This window comes from Salvelinus alpinus, chromosome 34 (assembly GCF_045679555.1).
Source record: "Salvelinus alpinus chromosome 34, SLU_Salpinus.1, whole genome shotgun sequence".
Classification (NCBI taxonomy): Eukaryota; Metazoa; Chordata; class Actinopteri; order Salmoniformes; family Salmonidae; genus Salvelinus; species Salvelinus alpinus.
Genome location: NC_092119.1, coordinates 24,769,899 through 24,797,126, shown reverse-complemented (window position 1 = coordinate 24,797,126; position 27,228 = coordinate 24,769,899). Strand labels below are relative to the sequence as shown.

Sequence of the window (27,228 nt, the reverse complement as noted above, 5' to 3'; positions counted from 1 at the left end):
ATCTGAGCCGTTGAATTGCAACTCCACCATGCACATTTGTGGCCTGCTGGAGGTCATTTTGCAGGGCTCTGGCAGTGCTCCTCTGGCAGTACTCCTCCTTGCACAAAGGCGGAGGTAGCGGTCCTGCTGCTGGGTTGTTGCCCTCCTACGGCCTCCTCCACGTCTCCTGATGTACTGGCCTGTCTCCTGGTAGCGCCTCCATGCTCTGGACACTACGCTGACAGACACAGCAAACCTTTTTGCCACAGCTCGCATTGATGTGCCATCTTGGATGAACTGCACTACCTGAGCCACTTGTGTGGGTTGTAGACTCCGTCTCATGCTACCACTAGAGTGAAAGCACCGCCAGCATTCAAAAGTGACCAAAACATCAGCCAGGAAGCATAGGAAAAACAGCAATCCACTCAGAGAGGCTGCTGCATACATTGAGACCAAATCAGTGGACACCTTTTAATAAATGGATCACTATTCACTTTAAATAATGCCACTTTAATAATGTTTACATATTATATTATTATGCATTACTCATCACATGTACACATATACTGTATTTTATACCATCAATTGCACGTTGCCTATGCCGTTTGGCCATCGCTCATCCGTATACTTATATTTACATATTCTCATTCACCCCTTTAGATTTGTGTGTGTATTAGGTAGTTGCTGGGGAATTATTAGATTACTTGTTAGATATTACTGCACTGTTGGAACTAGAAGCGCATTTCACTACACTCGCATTAACATCTGCTAAACATGTGTATGTGACCAATAACATTTGATTTGATTTGAAAAACACTGATGACGAGCTAGGTTTCCATCCAACTGGCAACAGATTCTCATGCGAATATTCCAAAATCTGCATGAAAACATTTTCCCACCAGAGATGTGTTTCCATCAAATTGACCCGTTGCAGATAAGTCTGTGTTTGATGACATGGTGCACATAAAAATACCTTTTGCGGTTCTATTCCCATGTACCTCGCTCTCTCTCTGCCGCCCGCTCGCGGTCTCGCTCGCTCTGCCGCTCGCTCTGCCGCTCTCTCTCTCTGCCGCTCTCTCGCTCTCTCTCTCTGCTGCTCTCTCGCTCTCTCTCTCTGCCGCTCTCTCGCTCTCTCTCTCTGCCGCTCTCTCGCTCTCTCTCTCTGCCGCTCTCTCGCTCTCTCGCTCTCTCTCTCTGCCGCTCTCTCGCTCTCTCTCTCTGCCGCTCTCTCGCTCTCTCTCTCTGCCGCTCTCTCGCTCTCTCTCTCTGCCGCTCTCTCTCTGCCGCTCTCTCGCTCGCTCTCTCTCTGCCTCTCTCTCTCTCTCTCTCTCTCTCTCTCTCTCTGTCTCTCTCTCTCTCTCTCTCTCTGCCTCTCTCTCTCTCTCTCTCTCTGCCTCTCTCTCTCTCTCTCTCTCTCTCTCTGCTCTCTCTCTCTCTCTCTCTCTCTCTCTCTCTCTCTCTCTCTCTCTCTCTCTCTCTCTCTCTGCTCTCTCTCTCTCTCTCTCTCTCTCTCTGCCGCTCTCTCTCTCTCTCTCTCTCTCTCTCTCTCTCTCTCTCTCTCTCTCTCTCTCTCTCTCTCTCTCTCTCTCTCTCTCTCTCTCTCTCTCTCTCTCTCTCTCTCTCTCTCTCTCTCTCTCTCTCTCTCTCTCTCTCTCTCTCTCTCTCTCTCTCTCTCTCTCTCTCTCTCTGCCGCTCTCTCTCTCTGCCGCTCTCTCTCTTCTATGTATTTTCCAGGCCAAAAAAACTGACATTGAAAGGCTACAAGCAGTACTGGTGCACATTCAAGGACATCACAATTTCCTGCTACAAGAGCAAAGAGGAGGCTCATGGGACACCCTCCCTCCAAATGAATCTAAGAGGTACCAGGACCCCCCCCCCCACACACACACTGAAGAAGGCAACAGTTCCTTTATGACCTAAGTGTGTGTGATCCCCAGTGGTGTGTTATGGATGGTTTTAACCCCCTCCTGTTCCCTTCCTCTTTTCCTTGTCTTTGTAGGTTGCGAGGTAACACCAGATGTGAACATTTCCAGTCAGAAATTCAACATCAAGTTGCTAATCCCAGTGGCTGACGGCATGAACGAGATCTGGCTGCGGTGTGATGCTGTGAGTGTGGCTCTCTGGCTTCCTCTGGCTGCATGGAGGACCATCTGTCACAATGTCAAGAATGCAATACATTTACTCATGGTGTTACATTTAAAAGCGACTTAGAAACATATTAAGACTGATCAGATTTGTGCCAATAGTTGGAGTGTAGGTGAAAATATTGCAGTTACCACATACATGGGAAAGTACCCTAGGACCTAATGAAAAGCCTTGTATGTCATTGGCCTCAGCATAACCACCACCTCCCTCCTTCCCATGCAGGAGAAGCCATATGCCCACTGGATGGCAGCGTGCCGCCTGGCCTCTAAGGGGAAGACCATGGCAGACAGCTCCTATAACCTGGAGGTCCAGAACATTCTGTCCTTCCTCAAGATGCAGCACATGAACCCTGACCCGCAGTTCATCGCCGAGCCAGCTGTCACCAACGACATCAACTCTGAGTGCCTGGTGTCGCCGCGCTACCTGAAGAAGTACAAGAACAAGCAGGTAACTAGCCAGGGGCTGTGTGGAGAGGATACCCCATCAATGTAGACAAGAGATGATTGGCCCATCACTCCCTGGATTCAAATACGCATGCATACAGATGCATATTTCTACACTGCAAGTGAACTGACAAAAGCTATGTCAACAACCCTTAATCATGTTCAGATGAGTTGATGTTAGTCAGGTGAAGGTTTAAGGATAGTCTAGGATGGAGAGAGACGAAGGGGGAGGAGATGGGCAGAGCAGTGTTCAGGGTGGAGGTTGTTGTTTACTTCCCAGCTGGCCTGGGGTGCCTCCTGGCATCTGGGTTGTCCTGCACAGGAATGCAACCGCCCTCGATCCCTCCCGCTCCAAGGGGAACCCAGGACAGCAGTCTAAAGGAGAGGATTACCACAAGTCACGCTCAAAGGCTATCTCCTTACTCTAATCAGCTTCCTTCCCTAGTCTCCCTTCTGTCATTTACCTCTGAAAGGAAGCTAGTTGACTGGATTGAGGTCCACCATGTTAATTTCACCCATCCATATCCTACCAGATCTGTGCTCAAGTAACAGTATTGCTTCTGTCCCTCTCTTCGCCCCATCCTGGGCTTGAACCAGGGACCCTCTGCACACATCAACGTTCACCCACGAGCGAGTGACGTCACCGATTTTAAACGCTACTAGCGCGCACCGCTAACTAGCTAGCCATTTCACACCAGTTACACACAAGAAGGAAAGGAGAAGAGGAAACTAATATATTACTAAAGGTTGAGAGTCACAGCCAGAGAAAGAGTCTCGACCTAAAGGAGTTGTCTTACTGAGAAATCCGAAACAAACCACCAAAAGCCAATCAATGACAGTCACATTTACGCATTAGGCCCTCATAGGCAGAGATTAACTTACGTTTTTAAGTAACAGTAAAATTGTGCTCTTTATTTATCAAATTCCAACGTATATAACAGGCTGATGCGTATACCGGTAACAATGAGAGGGGGAGTGGTCTTCCCACGCTTACTCACTCAATGTGGTTCTGATTTAAGCTGTGTAGGAAAAGTGGGAGGTTCTTTTTTGTGTGTGTTGGTTAAGTGATGTCTCGGTACTAGTCTGGGTTTGGACTGTAACCATAGCTTCAGCCTTACGTGAATCTCTGTCGTCTAGAAGAAGAGCATAGGCAAAGACCACTCATAGTGTGAGTGAGAAGGGAGGAGAGAGCTAATCAAACAGGAAATGTCTATCCAGGGTCGACATCCTAAAAACAGTCATTACCGTGTCTGCTGGATCACACTGGAATGGTGTTTTTGTCCCAAAGAAGGAGACAGACTGGTTTATTCTGCATTGCTGCCCAAAAACAGGATAGGTGTGTGTGTGTGTGTCGTATGCATGTGTGAGAAAAAATGTGCCTCCCCTCAGATCTCATAGTAGCACCCCTCCTAGGTTCTCTCCACAGGCCTGCGGGTCTGTCTGTATGGGACTGTGGTTCTGGCCCAGCTCCAGTCTCAGTTCGGGGCTCTGAGCTCCAGCCAGGCAGGCAGGGGATGTTCCTAAGGCACCACATGAAACACCCCTCACTTCTCTGCCTGGACAGGGCCGCTGGCGGTGTGTTCAGAGAAGGTGTGTGTGTCCTTCATGAGACTGTGTATGTACTGTAGTTGTGTATGTGAGCGAGTGCAGGTATTGTATGCTTGTGGACATACAGTTGTTTGGGAGTTTGTTTGTTTGGGAGCTTCAGGAAATGAGTCCTGTCTGGGAATGCAGAGTGGGAAACCAGGCTGGGAAAAGCCACTCTTTCAGCTACTCAGTTGCAGGTCAATGTTTTTCGTCATGAATCTTGTTCTGGTGAAAGCTTTGCAGAGTGGTCACTAGCTGGCACAGCCATAAAGTCATAACATCTGATTTTAAACCTAACCTTAACCACACTGCTAACCCTAATGTCTAACCCTAACCTGAAATTAAGACCAAAAAGCACATTTTTGGTGTCATGAATTTCTACAAAATAGCAAATGTTTTCTTTGCAGCTGGCCTATCTACGGGGAATTGCTCAGTTCTGCGTTCATGACGACTCATGACAATAAAGGTCAACCTGCCACTGCGTCAGTCAGCTGTGCTGTGGGAGAGATGCTTGCAGGGTGCTGCCTCTGCTCTTTCCTTTTTTTTCTCCATACTTCCTCTCCTCCGACTCCCCCGATGTGACTTCCACGCTGCAATTCCCAGCAGATATGCAAAGGAATTTATAGATCACTGGGAGTTAGGCTAGATGGATTCCTAACTTCCTAGCTAAACATAGTTTTACATAAGAGAAAGCAAACTGGGCAGGCACAATAACAAACAACAGGATATTGCTAGATAACCTAATGCAGAGGGCTGTAGTGGTGTTTACTTGAGCTGTGTGATGCCTTGGTATGTGTTCCCACCGTGTGGACATGAAAGGAATTGCATACACAAGATGAATGGCCTGCCCTACTAGTACAGTAGCTACTTAACTCTAAAATTAAACAAGATTTACTGTCATAAAAGCTCCAATGAAATGTTTCAAACTTGTAAATCAATTAAATCAGTTTGTAATAATTTGTGTCCTAAACCCTCTGCTTGCCCTGACAGATATACTGACACTGCTACTGGTTTCTCTCCCTATGGAGACTGCTGCTGCTACTGGTTTCTCTCCCTATGGAGACTGCTGCTGCTGCTACTGGTTTCTCTCCCTATGGAGACTGCTGCTGCTGCTACTGGTTTCTCTCCCTATGGAGACTGCTGCTACTGGTTTCTCTCCCTATGGAGACTTCTACTGGTTTCTCTCCCTATGGAGACTGCTGCTGCTGCTGGTTTCTCTCCCTATGGAGACTGCTGCTGCTGCTGGTTTCTCTCCCTATGGAGACTGCTGCTGCTGCTGGTTTCTCTCCCTATGGAGACTGCTGCTGCTGCTGCTGGTTTCTCTCCCTATGGAGACTGCTGCTGGTTTCTCTCCCTATGGAGACTGCTGCTGGTTTCTCTCCCTATGGAGACTGCTGCTGGTTTCTCTCCCCATGGAGACTGCTGCTGGTTTCTCTCCCCATGGAGACTGCTGCTGGTTTCTCTCCCCATGGAGACTGCTGCTGGTTTCTCTCCCCATGGAGACTGCTGCTGGTTTCTCTCCCCATGGAGACTGCTACTGCTTTTGCTGGTTTCTCTCCCTATGGAGACTGCTGCTGCAGCTTGTTTCTCTCCCTATGGAGACTGCTGCTGCAGCTTGTTTCTCTCCCCATGGAGACTGCTGCTGGTTTCTCTCCCCATGGAGACTGCTGCTGGTTTCTCTCCCCATGGAGACTGCTGCTGGTTTCTCTACCTATGGAGACTGCTACTGCTTTTGCTGGTTTCTCTCCCTATGGAGACTGCTGCTGCAGCTTGTTTCTCTCCCTATGGAGACTGCTGCTGCTGCTGGTTTTTCTCCCTATGGAGACTGCTGCTGGTTTCTCTCCCCATGGAGACTGATGCTGGTTTCTCTCCCTACGGAGACTGATGCTGGTTTATCTCCCTATGGAGACTGCTGCTGGTTTCTCTCCCTATGGAGACTGCTGCTGGTTTCTCTCCCTATGGAGACTGCTGCTGGTTTCTCTCCCTATGGAGACTGCTGCTGGTTTCTCTACCTATGGAGACTGCTGCTGCTGCTGGTTTCTCTCCCTATGGAGACTGCTGCTGCTGCTGGTTTCTCTCCCTATGGAGACTGCTGCTGCTTTTGCTGGTTTCTCTCCCTATGGAGACTGCTGCTGGTTTCTCTCCCCATGGAGACTGCTGCTGCTGCTGGTTTCTCTCCCCATGGAGACTGCTGCTGCTGCTGGTTTCTCTCCCTATGGAGACTGCTGCTGCTGCTGGTTTCTCTCCCTATGGAGACTGCTGCTGCAGCTTCTTTCTCTCCCTATGGAGACTGCTGCTGCTGCTGGTTTTTCTCCCTATGGAGACTGCTGCTGGTTTCTCTCCCCATGGAGACTGATGCTGGTTTCTCTCCCCATGGAGACTGATGCTGGTTTATCTCCCTACGGAGACTGCTGCTGGTTTCTCTCCCTATGGAGACTGCTGCTGGTTTCTCTCCATATGGAGACTGCTGCTGCTGCTGGTTTCTCTCCCCATGGAGACTGCTGCTGCTGGTTTCTCTCCCTATGGAGACTGCTGCTGGTTTCTCTCCCTATGGAGACTGCTACTGCTGCTGGTTTCTCTCCCTATGGAGACTGCTGCTGGTTTCTCTCCCTATGGAGACTGCTGCTGCTGGTTTCTCTCCCCATGGAGACTGCTGCTGCTGGTTTCTCTCCCCATGGAGACTGCTGCTGCTGCTTTCTCTCCCCATGGAGACTGCTGCTGCTTTCTCTCCCCATGGAGACTGCTGCTGCTGCTGCTTTCTCTCCCCATGGAGACTGCTTTCTCTCCCCATGGAGACTGCTGCATGATCCTGCAGAGATCAAAATGTTCCTGTTAATTTAGCCTGTTCTGATTATGCTACGTTGTTTTGAAGCTGTTTTCTTGGCTCATTGGCCTTGTTCTCATTTGCTTGTTTTTCTTTGTTCTTTCCTTCTGTTTTCTCTCTTCCCTCCTTTTGCGCTGTCCTCCCATCCCTCCGTCTGCCTCCCTCCCGCTTCAGCCAGGCTATATCAGGGACCTGGTAAGTGGAGATGGGTTTGTCTTTGGGTCGTGTTTGATTTACCAGTAGATCTGTAACATAGTCTCAATAGTTAGTTTCACCTTTAACATTAGAAAAATAAACTGCCCGGTCAAGGGTGATTGCTAGCTTGTGTTTTGTCCGATCCTCATTCCCTCTAATTTCTCCTTCAACTACTAACACACTCTAAATGTGAAGCTAATATAGTAAAGTGGTGAGTCTGTCCTGAAGACCCAGGTCAGCATCTCTCTGCTCATCCCACTGACTCATACACCGGGGTGGGGAGGCACTTCATGGGCCCTTAGACTGGCCTCTGTGGAGGGTCACATATCTCAAATGTTTGTTGATACTTTAATTTGGTTACCTTGTGTGCCTTCCTATATTTATGGGGAGGTGTCTTTGGGTTTGGGAGGTTATAGGACAGGGCCATGTGTGCACAGTAGACCTATGTCTGTGCGGGTGTGTGTCTGGGGCTTGGTTTCAGAGTGGTGGTCTGTGACGTGTGTGTTCAACAGTCTTTTGTTGTGTGTTCATCAGATTTCGGCCCGGATCCTAGAGGCCCACCAGAACGTGGCCCAGATGAGTCTGATCGAGGCCAAGATGCGCTTCATCCAGGCGTGGCAGTCCCTGCCTGAGTTTGGCATCACTCACTTCCTGGCCAAGTGAGTTCCCCTCTCTTCTCAAGTCTCTTCATACACTCCTTTATTGATATAACAGATCTCTTCCCCCAGGTCTCTCTGTCTGCCCACCTGCCTCTGTCTGTGTTTGGGATTGTTCTTTTACAGCGAACAGAGATTTTGTCAGATTTCAAAGATGCATGGTTGAAAACCCATAAGCTTATTACTTCCAATAAGCACATCCCAAGCAGTGAGCTCACTTGGAATTCTGTAATTCACAGATTCCAGGGTGGGAAGAGGGACGAGCTGATTGGCATCACCTACAACCGTCTCATCCGGATGGACGCCAGCACCGGAGACGCCATCAAGACCTGGAGGTTTGCCAACATGAAGCAGTGGAATGTCAACTGGGAGATCAAGATGGTATGGATTTCAGTTTATAGAGCAGAAAATCAACTGTTTTAAAGACAAGGCATTTAATACTCTGAACAGTTACCACCAATTTGTTGTAGCTTCATCATCTTAGCTTGGCATTTCACATGGTTAGTACATTTTAAAAGGAGAATCTCTGTTCTACTAAATGAACCTTCCTATAGTTTTGACTGTGTGATCATTCTGTGGCCCTAGGTGACGGTGGAGTTTGCAGACGAGCCTAGCCTGGCTTTCATATGTGCGGAGGTGGACTGTAAGGTGGTACATGAGTTCATTGGAGGCTACATCTTCCTGTCCACACGCGCCAAAGACCAGAACGAGTCTCTGGACGAGGAGATGTTCTACAAGCTGACCAGCGGCTGGGTCTGACTACCTGACCCCCTGGGTCAGAGTTTAGGGTCAAGAGGGGAGGGAGGGTGGTGGCTAAATCATATGGGTTTATTTTATTTGTTTTGGTGGTTTTAAATGGAACCATGCGTTAGAGCCCCATGCGGCCACCCATTATTGCCATTGTTGTTAAGAAGCTGATGCCCTTTATTTTTGTTGCATTAAGACTAATATTCTGCGCAACGCTGCAGCCCAGACTAACTCCAAACCCTGCCTGTGGCTCCCCCATCGCCCACATTATTTGACAGGAAGTTGGGAGTCGTCGCCCCCCCCCTCCTCCCATGACCCCTCTCCACTCACCCATCCCTCTCCAATGCACTGGGGACAGCCGCCTCTTCCTCAAGCAGCTATCACAAAGCTACGTCCATGAGAACCTATCACATGTCATCAGGAGACCTCTCCATTCCAAAGACTCTTTCTTAATCCCCCCCTTCTACTCCGACTCCCCTGAAGGAACTGATCAAATTGACCCTTCAACCTCTCAGCTATGCCGTCATCGTAATCTGACCAGCCCACAAAACCATGTATCAGTTCTTATGAAGAATCACATTATTTATTTATTTGTCCCTGTTTTGTTTTCTGGTTTTATTGTTGTCATTTTGGTGAGGTGTGGTGCTGTTCGGAGTCTTTGAAGTGGTGTGTTGTGGTTTGTGTACTGCCTGACATCCTGTGTTATGATACTCTGTCTAATTTATGCTGCAGAGTGCCACCTCACTCTCACGTATTGTACATCCACATATTCACTCCATTTGGTGTGACTATAGGCAGTAGTAATCCTCAAAGTAAGAGTATCGGCAAAACAGTGACACGCTTTTACTTTCTCAGCAGAGACAGGAAGTGATATGAGTCAATTTCCTTCCGTCGTTAAGGAAAGGCTAAGGAACCCCGAGCTCATGGAGAGAATTGGGCACCGTGTCCTCTCCACTTGATGAAAGAGTCTCACTTTGATCTAACTAGTCCATATGAAGTCACTGCCGCAGTAAGCACTTCTCCAGTATATGTATGATCCCTGGTCACACTTTATTTGGATAATCTGGATTTTCCATCTGTAGATGCTCTACAGATGGCCATACTATCAACAAACTATCTGTTGATAAGCAACTGCTTTTTGAGGTGACAGTTAGGGTAATGGTTAAGTTTAGAATAAGGGTTAGGATAAGGATTAAGGTTAGGGGAGAGTCTGTAGAGCATCCCTTAATGAATAAGCTGTAGTTCAATTCATTGTTTTTTTGTCTGAGCATACCTCCAGTGAGTGTCCCCTATCCTCTGTGTGAAACACTACATACAACAGCTAACAAGTGTGCTTGGAGAGTTTAAACAGCCTTGGTACACACCTACAGTAGCGCTTCTCTGTCTGCACTAGTTAACATGTCAGCACAACAGGAGCTCAAGCAGGGTGAATGTCCTGTAGTTTCTTATCTGTAAACCGCTGAATAACCATGCCTAGTTCTCATAGCTACTCTCAAGGTTGAAGGGGTCACTCAAGGATACTCTGTTTGAGATGGAATTTTAATGGGCAAGTTCTGAGGCAATTACTGAAAATGCAAATAAGAATGTTGTCATGGAACATGTGCCCAAATGATTTGGCTCGGATACATACTGCCATGTATCTGAGGGTTGTCCAGCGTCCACAACATGAAGGAAAGACCTCAGCTCTGCCTTGAGACTCAGACCCTTGCAAATGCATTGTGCTTGTGTAGTACAGCTGGAGGGATACTAACAATAATAACAGCGTTCCCAAGTGCAGCCTCCTCTTTTAAATGCCATTCTTTATCTTACACCGTATAGTGTTATTATTCAGCACCGTTATTATTATGCACCAGCAATAGGTCACCAAGTTTGAGGAATTAATTATGCAGTCTTTTTTTTCTTTGCCCTCAGTATGGACGAACATTAAATGAAGTATTAGTTTTTTGTAACTAATGTAAAAACACCGGTTTTATAGAATTGTACAGTTATTTTGTTGCTGCTTTTTTTCTTGTTTTTTTGGGATGTGTGTTTTTGTTTCTAGAAAAGAGAGGGGAAAGCCATCTGTCAACATTGTGTAGTATGAAAATGTGTGCCTGCCAATGTTGCGGTCTTGAGTTTTAACATGAATATATATATATATATATATATGAAGATAACACTAGTCTCAAACTCCAGGTTGGTTGGGATTTAATTAAGATTTCTCACACTAGATATTATTATTACTCAAACATTGATAAAAGGGCTTTTCAATGTACTTTTTTCTTGTTGCCTCCCCTATAAGCTGAATTACATTGCTATTCTATTTTCTTGCATTTTTTGGGCACTGATCTTACTCTCTAGCTCTGTAAACTACCACCAATGACACATCCCTAGGCTGCCAAACCCTTACTCTGCTGTTCAGTGCCTTTTCAAAAATGTATCACTTCATTTTCAGATTTGATCACTATTGTAGCTTTTAATTGAATAATGTTTTTGGTATGAAGGAGACACTTTTTGTTAAAGTAGACCTTGGAGTTTGAGACAAACGGCTGTAAGTGAACTGAAGTAAAAGAAGCAAACTTAGCCTAGTTTTTCCTCCTATAACAGTTGTTTATTGTTTGCCTCCAATGTCCAGAGCAGCAGTGCATGGCCGGCTGTTTTCAGACTGTAAAAAAATGCATTTATTTAAAAATAAATAAAACTATTTAAGGAAGTTTGAGTTATAATATTGTACTCCAATTGAGGACATGTTATGTGTTCATAGACCATTGTTATACAGAATAACATGGACAGTGTGATTTTAAATTGAAATGCTGATATGCTGCTGAGAGTAAGTAGAAACCCTCTCCTTACTATTTATTCAAACATTGAGTCAGCGATCACAAATTACAGACCAGAAAACATCCAGAATACTCGCTATAAAGCTACAGTATTGTATTTTCCTTTTCTGTAACAATTGAAATTGGGTGAAGGTTCCCTGTCTCCACCAGAGGGCAGTATGTAACCATCCCCTATTCCACCCTCTGCTGCAGTCACATCCAGGACTGGATCCAAACTACTCTAAAGGTCACTCACTGTTCTTAAAGCAGCTTCCATCGTTACTTGGCATCCATCAGAAACATAGCGGCAGATTGATGGGGAGATGTAATGTTTAGTGTTACCGTCCGTCTCTGTACCCAGGCTTTTGGCGCACGATCCCCACCGCACCAGGGAGACAGGGTTGCCATGAAGATGGCACTCCGGCCACCTGGTGCCCATGGTGTCTTGGCATCTTGTAGAGAGGGGTGGTGGGCTGTGACTCAGGTGACATGGGGGGATACATGATGAGATGGTGTGTCAGGGTATGTCTCTTGATTATACATTGTGATTCTACTTTTTATTTTTTTGGTCAACATGCACATCATGCGGTAAAGTTAGAAAACAAAATGTGTGGCTTTCCGTAGTCTAGCATGTTCATGGCATCACAGTAAGATCTGAGCATGTCATATCCTTTATTGTGACAGTTGAGAACCCTCTTGGGCAATTGCATTCAAATCAAATTTTATTCAGTATCCCTCTGCTTGTCAACTGGTACGGTATCCACCCTCCAATTCAGTGCTGAGGTGTGTGTGGTGTTACTGGTGTAGCTCTGGGAACAATGAAATCTACAGGAACATCCTGTCCTTGTAATCGATGTGTCAATAGAATTTCAAGAACTATTCAATACACATTTGCATTTTCATTGTTTATTTAAGATGTTTCGAACATGTCTCTCACTTAACTAAAGCAGAAGTTGTTAGCGCGTGCATGTATGAGAGAGCGTGCGCTTACTATCTGTGTATATGCATGTGTGTTGAATCTTCTGCATGCATCTGTCCTCATCGCAAAACGAGGCATCTATCCTGACTCCTATCCTGACATCATTCCCTGGGTCTGACATCATTCCCTGGGTCTGACATCATTCCCTGGGTCTGACATCATTCCCTGGGTCTGACATCATTCCCTGGGTCTGACATCATTCCCTGGGTCTGACATCATTCCCTGGGTCTTCTCCAGAGGGAGTATTTCCATTGTGTGTGACGCAGAATGGGAAGTGGCTGTCCTCAACCAGTCGCCACTCCACCTAGTGTCAAGGAACTCCTGTGACCTCATGGGACAACGGGGTGACGTCCACCACGATAAGAGCAGAAGGAGTAGGACGCTCAAAGAAAATACTCAGTTGAGTTTGAAGTGATTTTAAATGATTTAAACTGCTTGGATTCAATGACACACAGAACATATCTCACACCTCTTTTAACCACTGATGTGCCAGCTGTCTTCCACTGTTCTTTACTTTCTAAGAAGCATATCTCCTCAGCTGTCTTCATACCTGGTTAATAAGGTAATGGACATAAGGGTTGACTCATTGGAACTTGACTGACAATCAATGGTTGAAAGATATTTGTTAGCCTAGAAAGCAGATCGTACTGGTAAGCTAGTTTGTTATGAAACATCTACACGTATAGCATAGTTTCTTGTAGGTTATTCTACGTATCAGACCTGACTTTAGATAAGTTCAACATTCTTAACTTCTGTTATCAGCTGGCTGGAGATATTCAGCTTTCTCCACACACTCCCACTCATTGAGTTGTGTTTCCAATGTGTGTACTGCTTACATTCCCTCATGACTACGTCAATAGACCTACACGAGACCATTATAGACAAACCAGTGATCAATTAAAAACAGTAATTCTCTGGAAATGGTAAGTTATTTCACATGGGACTGATTATTTCACATCTTACAATACTTCCCATATTGGGGAAACATGTTTTTATTGTTGTTCAGATGATGCCTTAGTAAATACAGTGATTGCATTGTCATTAAAGAGCGACTGCCCTTAAAAAGCTACTTTTCATTTTTTGAGAATGAGTCAGAAACATTGACTCAAACATTTATTCTAGTTGTCAAAGCCGACCACCTCCTGGGTCTATACTCTCCCCTGTGTCAGATCATCTATTTCCAATGATCTATGATGAATGATCTGCCCTTCACATCCAGAAACCTCTCTAACAGCCCCCTCCATCAAAACATAATAGGAAATAAACTCAGTCTCCACCATTCATCCCGGTTCCAGCACCCTGTGTCTGTCTTACATTAGCCCCCTGCAGTGTGGATATGAGAACATCTCGATGTGACACCTGCAATAAAGAACAAATTGGACATTGGAAAATAGAATTGGATCTTCAGCTATTTGTTATAACCAGGGGCTGTCTGGCCATTGGTCTGCTAAATTAGCTGGCCGGCCAGTTATCTGGCAGCAAAACAATAAAGGGGACAGAACTGAGTGGGTTGCTGCCTGCTGGGGACGGGGAGATGTAAGCCTATACCTCCGGTTGAATGACTGGTGTGACATATTGAAAATTAGGTGTCTACCATTGAATCAGGGACAGCCGAGGAAAAGCCATCATAAGAACTGTGTTGTATAGACAGTGCGATCTTCTAAGGATCTCATTCGTCCCGGACAGTTTGATTGTGATTGTTAGAGGAGTACATTGGCTATAACAGCCTACTGTTATATGAGGTTTTCTTGGTCACGTCCCTAGTGATCCCTAGTGGCTGAGTATTAACTTTGATACAGGCAGGACTATTCCTCTGAAATTCCAGCTTTCACGTCTGAGTTAAACTGCTGCCTTCAGGCAAGGAGAGAGAGATGAATGGTTTTCGCGGTGTTGGCACTGCACTGCAGGTGAGAGGGAATATGAGGAGAAAGAAACTCTTTGGGAGGGTGCGTCTCAGTCTAAAGAGGCCTCTCCTCATATCCTTTCCTTCATTTGCTTTAACCTACTGTATTTGTTTTTAGATCAAGGGAAGGAGATGAGGAGAGAGAACCAGCTTTTGATTTGAGATGTACCGCATTGTATGTAGCTTCCTCTCCTTGTTTCCTTTCCTATAGGACCACTGATCTAATAGAGCTTGTTATGCAGCAGTAATATGGTGGACAGCTATCCAGTTTAACTATCAATAGTGGTCATTATGAAGGAAAGTAGGCTATACAAGGAAAGAAATACAAATAGTAGTACACAGCTGCGATATTTTAAGCTCAAGGAAGTGTAGAAGTGTTTTGTTGACCTTAGGTCAAAATAGGCCTACTGTAGTGAAGGTCAAAATGTGGGAAATCTGGTCTTTCTGGTTTTGCTCAATTAAAATGGAATCAAATTGCAGCACTGGTCAATACACTTCCTCCTCCCCTCAACCACACTTTTTATTTTATGAACTATTGTTTTTTCTAATCAAATGGGGACAGATGATTAACTTTAACAAACAAGTGTTTTAATTATGTTTCTCACTGGCAACATGTAAAGCTTTCTTCCAGTTTAACATCAGTTCTTTGCTGCAATGTGGTGCCCCACTATTCAGTAGGCCTATACTGTATGTAATTGCTCTGCAATACATGTGCATTCTCCCAGATGTGTTTGTGATAATGTTCAAACTCATTTGTGAGTTTATATCGGAGTGCAGATTCTTCTCCTTTGCTGATAAACATGATTTATATAACATACTGGGATATCCAGCACCTGAACATAGCCAGTGTATGTATGTGCACATACTCTGTCCTATTTCTTCCTAACGTATGCATTTACAACTAATGTAGTTGTAAAGCATACTGGACTTTCACTCTGAACATTGTTTTCTTTAGGAATGCACAGTCGTATTGCCATACTGAATATGATCCAATTCTACAAGCTACAATAGAGCTTAATTACTTCAGTGAGTGTGGTGTTATAAAATATTAGGATTGGGTATTAAACTGAGACGTCCTCGAGCAGGGAAGCATGGAAATGGGTAGACATCATGCAGAATACCGGAAAAGGTCTCTGAAAACAACAATGTTTTTGTCACCTTTGGTTTTTCATCATGCAAGTCAGGTCACAACCCAGTTGGTGACACAAATAAATGGTTTGGCTATGGGGTAACGTATCACAGACATTCCGCCTGGCTCTCTCCTTTTTAAAGTCAATAAAGGGTTGGGAGATTAATGGCTTCACACACACCAGCTTACTGTTCACTTCACATAGGTTGACTTGAATCGTAAGAAATTGATTTGCTTATGCACATTGCACACACACACCATCACATCTCCCAGTTCTGTTGAAAATGCAGAGTGACTTCTTGAACAAAGTCCACCTCTAACAAGAGCCAGTAAAGCACTCTGATGAAATCAAATTAAACATGCTGTTGTTTGATGTACTCCCACTGTTTGGTTCAAAGAGGTACACAACCAAACACACAGTGGAAATAAAGCCGTCATCCGCTGTAAACTATATATGTGAATCTTACATGCAGATCTGATGTCCTACTCTCCCACCCATCAGATCATAAAATACCTATGTTCCCATGCATCTGATGTAATCATCTTTCACTGCAATGACCACGATTTCAACTCATCATACTGATTGAATTAACAACAAGCCACATGAATGCCCTGCTTGAATGGAGCGTTTGATCAGTGAGAGGACTGAGCGCTGTGTGTGTGTTGAGAGGATGTGCGGGCAGCCATCTGGCTGCATGGGGACATGAGAGGCTAGGAGCAGAGCAGAGGGTCCGGCCGTTCTGCTACCCCCCTCCCTGTTTACCCTGCTCTCCACAGGGACTGGGGTGCCTTGTTCTCCCTCCTCATCCTCCTCTCCTTGAGCCCAGCTCCAACACAGTGATGTCATGGGCAGGAAGGATGTTTGTTTTCCACTGTGAGGTGTGTGTGTAACGGGTTTGTGTGTGGGAGGGGCAAAAGCAGGCTCAGGGTGATGGAACCCAGAGAGAGGGAGTGATAGGGTCTGCAATACTGCTCCTTAACCTCTCACAAAGTTATATAAGACAGATGGATACAGTGGATCAGGGTTCGAATTTCCCTGCGGCATCGGCAGCTGTGGCCGTCAATGAATCCTTGTGTCGCCCTCTAAAAAAAGTGGCCCTTGTGCTGAATATAATAATTATGATTCCCTTCTCCCGGCTGCCAATCGCCGTAGCCTCCTCCGAAGCACCTCTCACTCACATGGCTCTCACTCAGATATCTCAATTCTTATTAGCCAATGCCCATGATGTGATCGGATCCTTCTCACAGGCATCACAGTCCCGAAGTAGGCTACAAGTGAAGACAGACACATCGGGGATGTAACGACGCGCAAACTTCTTATTGAATTCCGAGCCGCATATTGTTGATGTTAGAACTACCCACATTTTACTTTTTGTCAGCCAACAAGATGAGTAAAGAACAGCAAAAGCACTAGCCTCTGTAAATGTACTATTCCCCATAGTACAAAAGTTGACCTATTCTAAGGATCATTAACTAGATTCAGCCGTGGGCCGATATTTGTTCTTGAGTAGATGTTCAGAGGGCCGGAACATAATTACAAATAATTTGCAAACTGCAAATTGACCACAAGAAGCGAAAACAGATATAATGAAGTAAAACATAATAATTTCGAACCTTGCTTACATTTGTATACGAACACATACTGTATATCTCTCTATTATGCATGGGAATACTTTGGAACAGATTTCCAAAATTAAAATCACTTGGAGCTGTTTTGCTGGTGTTTTTATAGTATTTTATGTCCAACAATAAAATTATTTGAAAAAAATGTTTTTTAAATTTATTTTTGCTCAGAAAACTTCGGGGGCCAAAAAAAAAATCACCTGTGGACCGCCAGTTGGGGAACCCTGACCTATTCTATTGGTCAGCTTGTACTTTTGGGACAGTTATGGAAAGTGATAGATCCCAAATTAATACAACCACCGTGCAAAAAGTAAATAAAAGCAATGAGGCTGATGCAACAGAACGTTTAGCTTAAAATGTTGATAAACTATTAGGCTATTTCTTCACATTATAAACGCAGCAAATGTTCCAAAATGCAATTTGTGGGAAAACATCCTTCTCAAAAGTGCACCGCAACAGAGCGGTTTCATATGACAGAGATGAAAATATCTTTCAGAAATGTAGATAGAGGGAAGATCTAAAGACGCAACAAGCGTGACAGAAACATGAGAGAAATAGGCCCTAATGGTTTCAATGGCATATGAGGAAGTGTTTATGAAATAATCCCCTTAACATTCCTGTAGTTGGAACATGGTAAGATATGCCTCATAAAATGTCAAACGTCCAGGTTTTAAACAATTACGTTTATGGTTGGTTAAATAGTTTCAAAATGTTGTCTGAATCCACTCAGATTGCAAGGTGGGTGATGTTGCAGTGCACAACAGGTACTGGCCTTTCTCTCCTATTAGAACAAACAGTGTTTCAAGTATGTCGACAGAATCAAGCCTTTAGATATTAATCATGATCCTACATTATATTTGTCAAACATGACTGGCATTTAGCCAATATATATACAGTACCAGTCAAACGTTTGGACACGTCAATCCAGGGTTTTTCTTTATTTTTACTATTTTCTACATTGTAGAACAATAGTGAAGACATCAAAACTATGAAATAACACATATGGAATCATGTAGTAACCAAAAAAACGAATCAAAATATATTTGATATTCTTCAAAGTAGCCACCCCCCACATCTCAGAATCGTTCTGGACATTACAGGTTGTAGCCTATACGTATAGGCTATCACCTACACTTTGACATTTTATGTACATGTAAACTCAGCAAAAAAAGAAACTTCCTCTCACTGTCAACGGCGTTTATTTTCCGCAAACTTAACATGTGTAAATATTTGTATGAACATAACAAGATTCAACAACAGACATAAAATGAACAAGTTCCACAGACATGTGACTAACAGAAATGGAATAATGTATCCCTGAACAAAGGGGCGGGGGTCAAAATCAAAAGTAACAGTCAGTATCTGGTGTGGCCACCAGCTGCATTAAGTACTGCAGTGCATCTCCTCCTCATGGACTGCACCAGATTTGCCAGTTCTTGCTGTGAGATGTTACCCCACTCTTCCACCAAGGCACCTGCAAGTTCCCGGACATTTATGGGGGGAATGGCCCTAGCCCTCACCCTCCGATCCAACAGGTCCCAGACGTGCTCAATGGAATTGAGATCCGGGCTCTTTGCTGGCCATGGCAGAACACTGACATTCCTGTCCTGCAGGAAATCACGCACAGAACGAGCAGTATGGCTGGTGGCATTGTCATGCTGGAGGGTCATGTCAGGATGAGCCTACAGGAAGGGTACCACATGAGGGAGGAGGATGTCTTCCCTGTAACGCACAGCGTTGAGATTGCCTGCAATGACAACAAGCTCAGTCCGATGATGCTGTGACACACCGCCCCAGACCATGACGGACCCTCCACCTCCAAATCGATCCTGCTCCAGAGTACAGGTCTCGGTGTAACGCTCATTCCTTCAACGATAAACGCGAATCCGACCATCACCCATGGTGAGGCCAAAACCGCGACTCGTCAGTGAAGAGCACTTTTTGCCAGTCCTGTCTGGTCCAGCGATGGTGGGTTTGTGCCCATAGGCGACGTTGTTGCTGGTGTCTGGTGAGGACCTGCCTTACAACAGGCTACAAGCCTTCAGTCCAGCCTCTCTTAGCCTATTGCGGACAGTCTGAGCACTGATGGAGGGATTGTGCGTTCCTGGTGTAACTCGGGCAGTTGTTGTTGCCATCCTGTACCTGTCCCACAGGTGTGATGTTCGGATGTACCGATCCTGTGCAGGTGTTGTTACACGTGGTCTGCCACTGCAAGGATGATCAGCTGTCCATCCTGTCTCCCTGTTGCGCTGTCTTAGGCGTCTCACAGTACGGACATTGCAATTTATTGCCCTGGCCACATCTGCAGTTCTCATTGCAGCATGCTCAAGGCACGTTCACGCAGATGAGCAGGGACCCTGGGCATCTTTCTTTTGGTGTTTTTCAGAGTCAGTAGAAAGGCCTCTTTAGTGTTCTAAGTTTTCATAACTGTGACCTTAATTGCCTACTGTCTGTAAGCTGTTAGTGTCTTAACGACCGTTCCACAGGTGTAGCCTCCTCCGAGGCTAAACATAATTGTTTATGGTTCATTGAACAAGCATGTGAAACAGTCTTTAAACCTGTCAGGACCCGGTGTGAGAAACAGTCACTAATAGTCGGCAGAACCCAGAAGATGAGGCAGACACAGCAGTACTAGAGACGGTGGTTTAATCAAGGTAAAAGATCTTCAGGCAAAAATATAAATCCACAACGTCAAAAGTAAAGCCAAGAGAAAAAAATGGATATCCTCCAAAATACAAAGAAAATCCACAAAGTGGTAAGAACAGCAGGGAAAAAACAAACCTCAAAAGACTAACCAAAAATAAACAAGAACAAAACCAGAGAACCTCTGGAAAATCCAACAAGAGAAATATATGTTTACAGCATGGCTGGGGCTGGGTGCTAACATACAAACACAGCGCAAAGAACTGAGGAACACAAAGGGATTAAATACCTACAAGGAAATGACACACAGGTGCAAATAATAATTAGAACAAGGGAAAAACAAAAGGTTCAAAAAAGGCGCAATGGGGGCATCTAGTGACCAAAATCCTGAACAATCCTGGCCAAATCCTGACAGAATCCCCCTCCTAGGAACGGCTCCTGACGTTCCTACCAGCCTTCTCAGGGTGGAGGGCCCTGAACTGACTAATAAGTTCAGGGTCCAGTATATCTTTGGCAGGAACCCAGGAGCGCTCCTCGGGACCGTAGCCTTCCCAGTCCACCAGATACTGCCAGGACTGCTGCATCCGGCGGGAATCCAGTATCCGATGGACGGTATAAGCCGACTGGCCTCCGATGACACGGGGCGGAGGTCTGCCTGCCGGGATAAGGGGAGAAAAAACAACAGGTTTTAATAAAGAAATGTGAAACGTGGGATTAATCTTAAGGGATCTGGGTAAGTGCAGGCGAAAAGTAACGGGATTCACTCTCCTGGCAACCTTAAAGGGACCGATGAATTTCTGGGACAGCTTGCGAGACTCCACCCGTAGCGGTAAGTTCTTAGTTGAGAGCCATACTCTCTGGCCGGGGTACAGGGTAGGCCCGGGACGGCGACGTCTGTTGGCTTGTCGTTGGTACCGCTGTGAGGAACGCAGAAGATTAAGACGGGCCTTCTTCCACGTAAGCCGACAGCGTCTGATGAACCTCAAGGCTGAAGGCACGCTGACTTCTGCCTCCTGGTCCGGGAACAATAGAGGAGCATAGCCAAACTGACACTCGTGCGGGGACATACCAGTGGAGGAGGAGCACAAGGTGTTGTGCGCGTACTCGGCCCAAACAATGAAGGATGACCATGTGGATGGGTTGTTGGAGACCATACATCTGAGGGTGGTTTCCAGCTCTTGATTCATCCTCTCGGTTTGGCCGTTGGACTCCGGATGGTACCCTGAAGATAGACTGGTAGTGGCCCCTATGAGTTGGCAGAAAGCCTTCCAAAACTTTGAGGCGAACTGGGGACCTCTGTCGGAAACCATATCTTGCGGAATGCCAAAGACTCGGAACACATGGTTAATCACCAACTCAGCCGTTTCCTTGGCAGAAGGTAATTTAGTCAAGGGAACAAACCTGGCCGCCTTAGAAAACCTGTCGATGATGACTAGGATAGTAGTATCACCATGGAACGGAGGAAGGCCAGTAATAAAGTCCAATGAGATATGGGACCAGGGTCGGTGGGGAATAGATAAAGGGTGAAGGAGTCCTTGAGGGCGGAGGTGAGAAGATTTGCCCTGGCAGCACACGGGACAGGCCTTGACGAAAGTGGCAACGTCTTCTCTTATGGTGGGCCACCAGAACTTACGCTGGATAAACTCCAAGGTGCGACCTACGCCCGGGTGACAGGTGAGGCGAGAGGAGTGCCCCCACAGAAGGACTTGGGACCTTGCTGCCTTGGGAACAAACAACCGATTGGCAGGACCTCCTTTAGGACCCGGTTCGATGGCTTGAGCTTGTTTCACGGTATCCTCAACTTGCCACGAGATCGGAGCCACGATCTTAGCGTCAGGAAGGACAGGCATGTCAGTATCTTCTCGAATGGCAGGAGAGTAGACTCGTGACAAGGCGTCCGGTTTGAGATTCTTCGACCCGGGTCTATAGGTGAGGATAAACTGGAATCGATTGAAGAAAAGAGACCATCGAGCTTGTCTGGAGTTCAACCGCTTCGCATGCTGGATATACTCCAGATTTTTGTGGTCCGTAAGCACTTGAAACGGTTGAGAAGCCCCCTCGAGCCAGTGTCTCCATTCCTTCAATGCCATCTTAACCGCTAGGAGTTCACGATCCCCCACATCGTAATTCCTCTCGGTCGGGGTAAGCCGGTGAGAGAAGAAGGCGCAAGGATGAAGCCTCTTGTCTTCACCCCTCTGAGACAGGACAGCTCCAACACCAGCCTCTGATGCGTCTACCTCCACCACAAAAGGTTCATCCGCCGTCGGTAGTGTCAGGATGGGAGCAGAGAGGGTGCGCTGCTTGAGTCCTTGGAAGGCCGTCTCAGCTTCTTCTCCCCACAGAAACCTTGCGTTGCCACCCTTGGTTAAAGCTGAGAGAGGGGCTGCCACCAAGCTGAAGTTCTTGATGAACTTGCGGTAAAAGTTAGTGAAGCCCAGGAAACGCTGAACTTCCTTAACGGACTTGGGGGTGGGCCAATCCGCTACCGCCCCTACCTTCCTGGGGTCCATCTGGACTCGACCGGGTTCCATTACAAATCCCAGGAATTGTACTCGGGAGGAATGGAATTCACACTTTTCCGGCTTAACGTACAAATGGCTGTCTAGGAGGCGTTTGAGTACTTGTCTGACATGCTTAGTGTGTTCTTGAAGGGAGCTCGAAAAGATGAGGATGTCATCCAAGTAAACAAACACGAAGATGTTAAGCATATCCCTAAGCACATCGTTTATGAGCGCTTGGAACACAGCCGGGGCGTTGGTCAGGCCGAAGGGCATCACCAAGTATTCGTAGTGACCAGTAGGCGTGTTGAAAGCAGTCTTCCACTCGTCACCGGGTTTGATCCGCACAAGATGGTATGCGTTCCGCAGGTCAAGCTTAGTGAAGACAACTGCTTCCTGGAGCAGCTCAAAGGCTGTGGCCATAAGGGGTAGCGGGTAGCGGTTACGGACGGTTATGGCATTGAGTCCCCGGTAGTCGATGCAAGGACGTAATCCACCGTCTTTTTTGGCCACAAAGAAAAAACCTGCTCCCGCCGGCGAGGTAGATGGACGCATGAGGCCTGCTGCCAGAGCGTCCTTGATGTAGGTATCCATAGCAGCTCGTTCGGGAGGAGATAGGGAAAAAATCCAACCCCTGGGGGGGCAGGTGCCCGGAAACAGGTCGATGGGGCAATCGTAAGGTCTATGGGGTGGTAGTCTGGTGGCCCTCTGTTTGCTAAATACCGGTTTGAGGTCATGGTAACACTCGGGAAAGGTCGATGGATTCTAGAGACTCGGGAGGGGAACTCGGGAAGATACAAGTGGCTTGGCACGTAGGACCCCACTGCTTGTTAGTGCCCACAGACCAGTCGATGTGAGGGTTATGGCTGTGAAGCCAGGGGTATCCAAGGACGAGAGGGAACTCGGAACAGGAGGTCAGATGAAAGTTCATCACTTCCTGGTGTTGGGAAACAAAGTCGCAAGGGGGTAGGGACACGAGTGACAAGTCCAGATCCCAAAGGGCTTCCATCCAACGTAGTAACCCTTATGGGGTCACTTAGAGGTTCAGAGGGAACGCCATTCTCCTTCGCCCAGACACCATCCATGAAGTTACCTGCGGCTCCAGAGTCTACCAAGGCTTGAAGGGGAAGCTCGTGGTTGTCCCAGGAAAGGGTAACTGGAATGAGCAGGCGGGAGTTGGATGGATGGGAGGAGGTTATGTTTCCCGTTACAGTCCTCCCAGGCCTGCACGGGAGAGTGCGTTTCCCTGGAGCCCGGGACACGTGGAGCGGAAATGGCCCGGTTTGCCGCAATATAGACAGCATCGCTCCCTCATCCGGCGGTCTCTCTCAGCCTGGGAGATGCGTCCAACCTGCATGGGTTCCGGTGGAGCCAGCGAGGATAAAGGTGGAGACTCGGAGCTGGGACCGATAGGAGCTAGGGTGAGAGGTCTACGGTTGAGTTCTCTCTCTCTCAGACGCTGGTCTATGCGCGAGGCCAACTTGATCAGGGACTCGAGGTTGTCCGGTGGTTCCCGAGTGGCCAGTTCATCTTGGATGGTGTCAGAAAGACCATTCAAAAAACACACTGTGAGCGCCTCGTCGTTCCAGCCACTCGCTGCTGCCACCGTGCGGAACTGGATGGCATAGTCCGTCACGCTGCGCCGACCTTGGCGGAGAGTCAGGAGCTGTTTGGCTGAGTCAGGGCCGCTGGTAGGACCTTGAAACACTCGCTTGAATTCTTCAGCAAAGGTAGAGTAGCTGGCACAGCAGGGACTTTGGGCATCCCACACAGCAGTAGCCCAGGCTAGGGCTTTTTCCGACAACAGGGTGATGATATATGCTATCTTGGACCGGTCGGTGGGAAACGACGAGGGTTGCAGCTCGAAGGAGAGAGAACATTGGGTGAAAAACCCCTTACAAACACTCGGATCACCTGAGAACCGTTGGGGAGGTGGCAGACGAAGTCCAGCCAGGGGGTTAACTGCCACGGGCACTTGAATCTGATGTACTGGAGCAGACGCGGTTGCCGGGGAAAGTCGATCAGAAATCTGCTTTATGGAAGTCAGCATCTCCGACAGAAGTTGAGAATGTCTAGCCATTAAGGCCTCTTGCTGAACCAGAGCAGCTTCGTGACGTTGGACAGTCCCCTCGTGGTGGGACAGCATGGGAAAAAAATCCTGGGTACTGGCTGCCTCTGGGTTCATATTAATGGCGCTGTGTTTCTGTCAGGACCCGGTGTGAGAAACAGTCACTAATAGTCGGCAGAACCCAGAAGATGAGGCAGACACAGCAGTACTAGAGACGGTGGTTTAATCAAGGTAAAAGATCTTCAGGCAAAAATATAAATCCACAACGTCAAAAGTAAAGCCAAGAGAAAAAATGGATATCCTCCAAAATACAAAGAAAATCCACAAAGTGGTAAGAACAGCAGGGAAAAAACAAACCTCAAAAGACTAACCAAAAATAAACAAGAACAAAACCAGAGAACCTCTGGAAAATCCAACAAGAGAAATATATGTTCACAGCATGGCTGGGGCTGGGTGCTAACATACAAACACAGCGCAAAGAACTGAGGAACACAAAGGGATTAAATACCTACAAGGAAATGACACACAGGTGCAAATAATAATAATTAGAACAAGGGAAAAACAAAAGGTTCAAAAAAGGCGCAATGGGGGCATCTAGTGACCAAAAACCTGAACAATCCTGGCCAAATCCTGACAAAACCCTTTACAATGAAGATCTGTGAAGTTATTTGGATTTTTACGATTTATCTTTGAAAGACAGGGTCCTGAAAAAGGGACGTTTCTTTTTATTTCTGAGTTTGCATACACAAGTTTTTCTTTTCAAATCAATTTAATTTGCTATTTTGGTTAATGGCCTTAGTGCCCTAGCAGATGGCCTTGGTGCCCTGGCAGATTGGGCAGCCCTTGAAGGCCAAATGGCCTTGCCCCTAAAACCATGAAATTCCAGGCCTACAGTGGATAGATAGATACATAGATAGATAACAACCATGCCAATTTTTTTCGTTCCATCAAACACGTCCACATAGCCTCTTCCCAACTGAAGATGTGACATCAGTTTGGTCTCTGTGGTGTGGTCCAAAACACCTATTAACTATATCTTACAGAATTGAGCAATAACCGCTCTCTGTTTTTCAACTTATTGAGAAATCCTCTCCTACAGTTTGAGTGATAAGTTGAGCTTTTGTGTTTTGTTTCTTTCGTCGACTCCACTGCCCAAATCCCAGTCTCTCCCCAGAGACACACAGCTGCCCAAATCCCAGTCTCTCCCCAGAGACACACAGCTGCCCAAATCCCAGTCTCTCCCCAGAGACACACAGCTGCCCAAATCCCAGTCTCTCCCCAGAGACACACAGCTGCCCAAATCCCAGTCTCTCCCCAGAGACACACAGCTGCCCAAATCCAAGTCTTTCCCCAGAGATACACAGCTGCCTAAATTCCCAGACTCGCCGGCAGAAATACCTAATGCCCCTCTCTAACCCCCTAGACATAAGGTGGGTGCAATTCATTATCAGGTAGAACAGAAAACCAGCAGGCTCAGGACCTCGTACAATAAGAGTTGAATACCCCTGCCCTAGACTGTCTCTCTCTCTCTCTATCACACTCACACACACACACTTATTCCACATGGGAGAAAATATGATTCATTAGTTTGAGTCTGTCAGAGTGGAGTAACATAGAGACATACAGTAACTCTACTATATCCCTGTCTTTACATTGTACTGTCCCATTTGGCTCAGGGATAGAGCAGCACACCTCTACTATACAACATACAGCTTAAAATTTACTAGCAATGATAAAGTCACAGTAAATCATATTGCAGAGGCATGAACAATAATAAAGTCACAGTAAATCATATTGCAGAGGCATGAACAATAATAAAGTCACACTAAATCATATTGCAGAGGCATGAACAATAATAAAGTCACAGTAAATCATATTGCAGAGGCATGAACAATAATAGTCACAGTAAATCATATTGCAGAGGCATGAACAATAATAGTCACAGTAAATCATATTGCAGAGGCATGAACAATAATAAAGTCACAGTAAATCACATTGCAGAGGCATGAACAATAATAAAGTGAGTCTCAGTAGACTCCCAAGACTCACAGGGTCAAAATGTGAATTCATTCAACGAACGCAACACAAACCATGTAAACTATTGGAAATTGGTCCAGAGGAAGCTTTGAAGGCCAGAGAAATATGGAGCATTTTTATTTTATTATTTTGCTGTGGTATGCCAAGCAAGATTTAATTTAAAGTCTGTTATTCCTTTTGGGTCAGTGTATTGATACCGGTTTGCACTTTTCTTATCTGTGGTTTCCAGTTTAACATAATCCCACTACAGATCCGAATAAGTAATCATATTGATCTTGACCTGCCTTAGTTCAGTTCTATGACTGCAAACGATAAAAAATCTATTACATATCTAGGACTATAAGTGCTTGTGCTCAGCACTTTATATCTGAATCATCGTTATTCGCTGAGTACATTTACACATACCCGGAATTTGACTTGCTGAAGTGGCGCTGCCAGCAAAATCTGCCTAACAAACAGTCCGTACTGCAAGTTCGTGCTGAGCCATTGAAAAGCAGATGTGCCTATGATAACCCTGTAGATTCGTTCTCGATCTGGTTTTCATGTCCGTCACCTCACCACTCTCGATGGCTCCTGTGACTGGCCCAGCATGCTGCCTCACTGCCGGGGTCCATTACTGTGGTTCCGCCCTCGGCTTACCCAGAGTTGTTCTTCTCTCCCTTTCATTTAGGAGAAACGGAAGACATAGCAAAACACCGCTACCGGCGGCCCCCCTCGCCTTTATGGTGGCTGCTCTTGCCTTCTCGGCCACTATCTTCTTTTCTTCCTCCCTCGCCACTCCTCTTGCCTTCTCGGCCAATAACACCCCTCCTCCCTCACTGTGCCTCTCGCTTTCTCGCCCACTATCACCCCTCCGTTCGCCGCTCCTCTCGCCTTCTCGGACACTTTCCCCCTTCAATCCTCCCTCGCAGCTCCTCTCACCTTCTTGACCACCATCACCCCTCTCACCGCACCTCTCTCCTTTTCGGTCACTA

At 46.3% G+C, this 27,228-nt stretch overlaps 1 protein-coding gene across 6 annotated transcripts in view; it reads left to right on the top strand.

The window, feature by feature from the left end:
• The window catches only part of LOC139563877 (fermitin family homolog 2-like), a 76,095-nt gene extending 64,827 nt beyond the window's left edge, over positions 1 to 11,268 (top strand). For 4 of the 6 annotated variants that reach the window (XM_071382861.1, XM_071382860.1, XM_071382864.1 and 1 more), the window contains 7 exons: positions 1,714 to 1,838; positions 1,979 to 2,085; positions 2,347 to 2,571; positions 7,153 to 7,173; positions 7,708 to 7,832; positions 8,069 to 8,210; positions 8,415 to 11,268. In XM_071382861.1, coding sequence (XP_071238962.1) covers positions 1,714 to 1,838; positions 1,979 to 2,085; positions 2,347 to 2,571; positions 7,153 to 7,173; positions 7,708 to 7,832; positions 8,069 to 8,210; positions 8,415 to 8,588 — 919 coding nt within the window. In that variant the 3' untranslated portion in view covers positions 8,589 to 11,268. The remainder of the gene's footprint in view (positions 1 to 1,713; positions 1,839 to 1,978; positions 2,086 to 2,346; positions 2,572 to 7,152; positions 7,174 to 7,707; positions 7,833 to 8,068; positions 8,211 to 8,414) is intronic. The other 2 variants (XM_071382862.1, XM_071382866.1) reach the window with 1 other exon arrangement.
• The last annotated feature ends 15,960 nt before the right edge of the window (positions 11,269 to 27,228 follow it).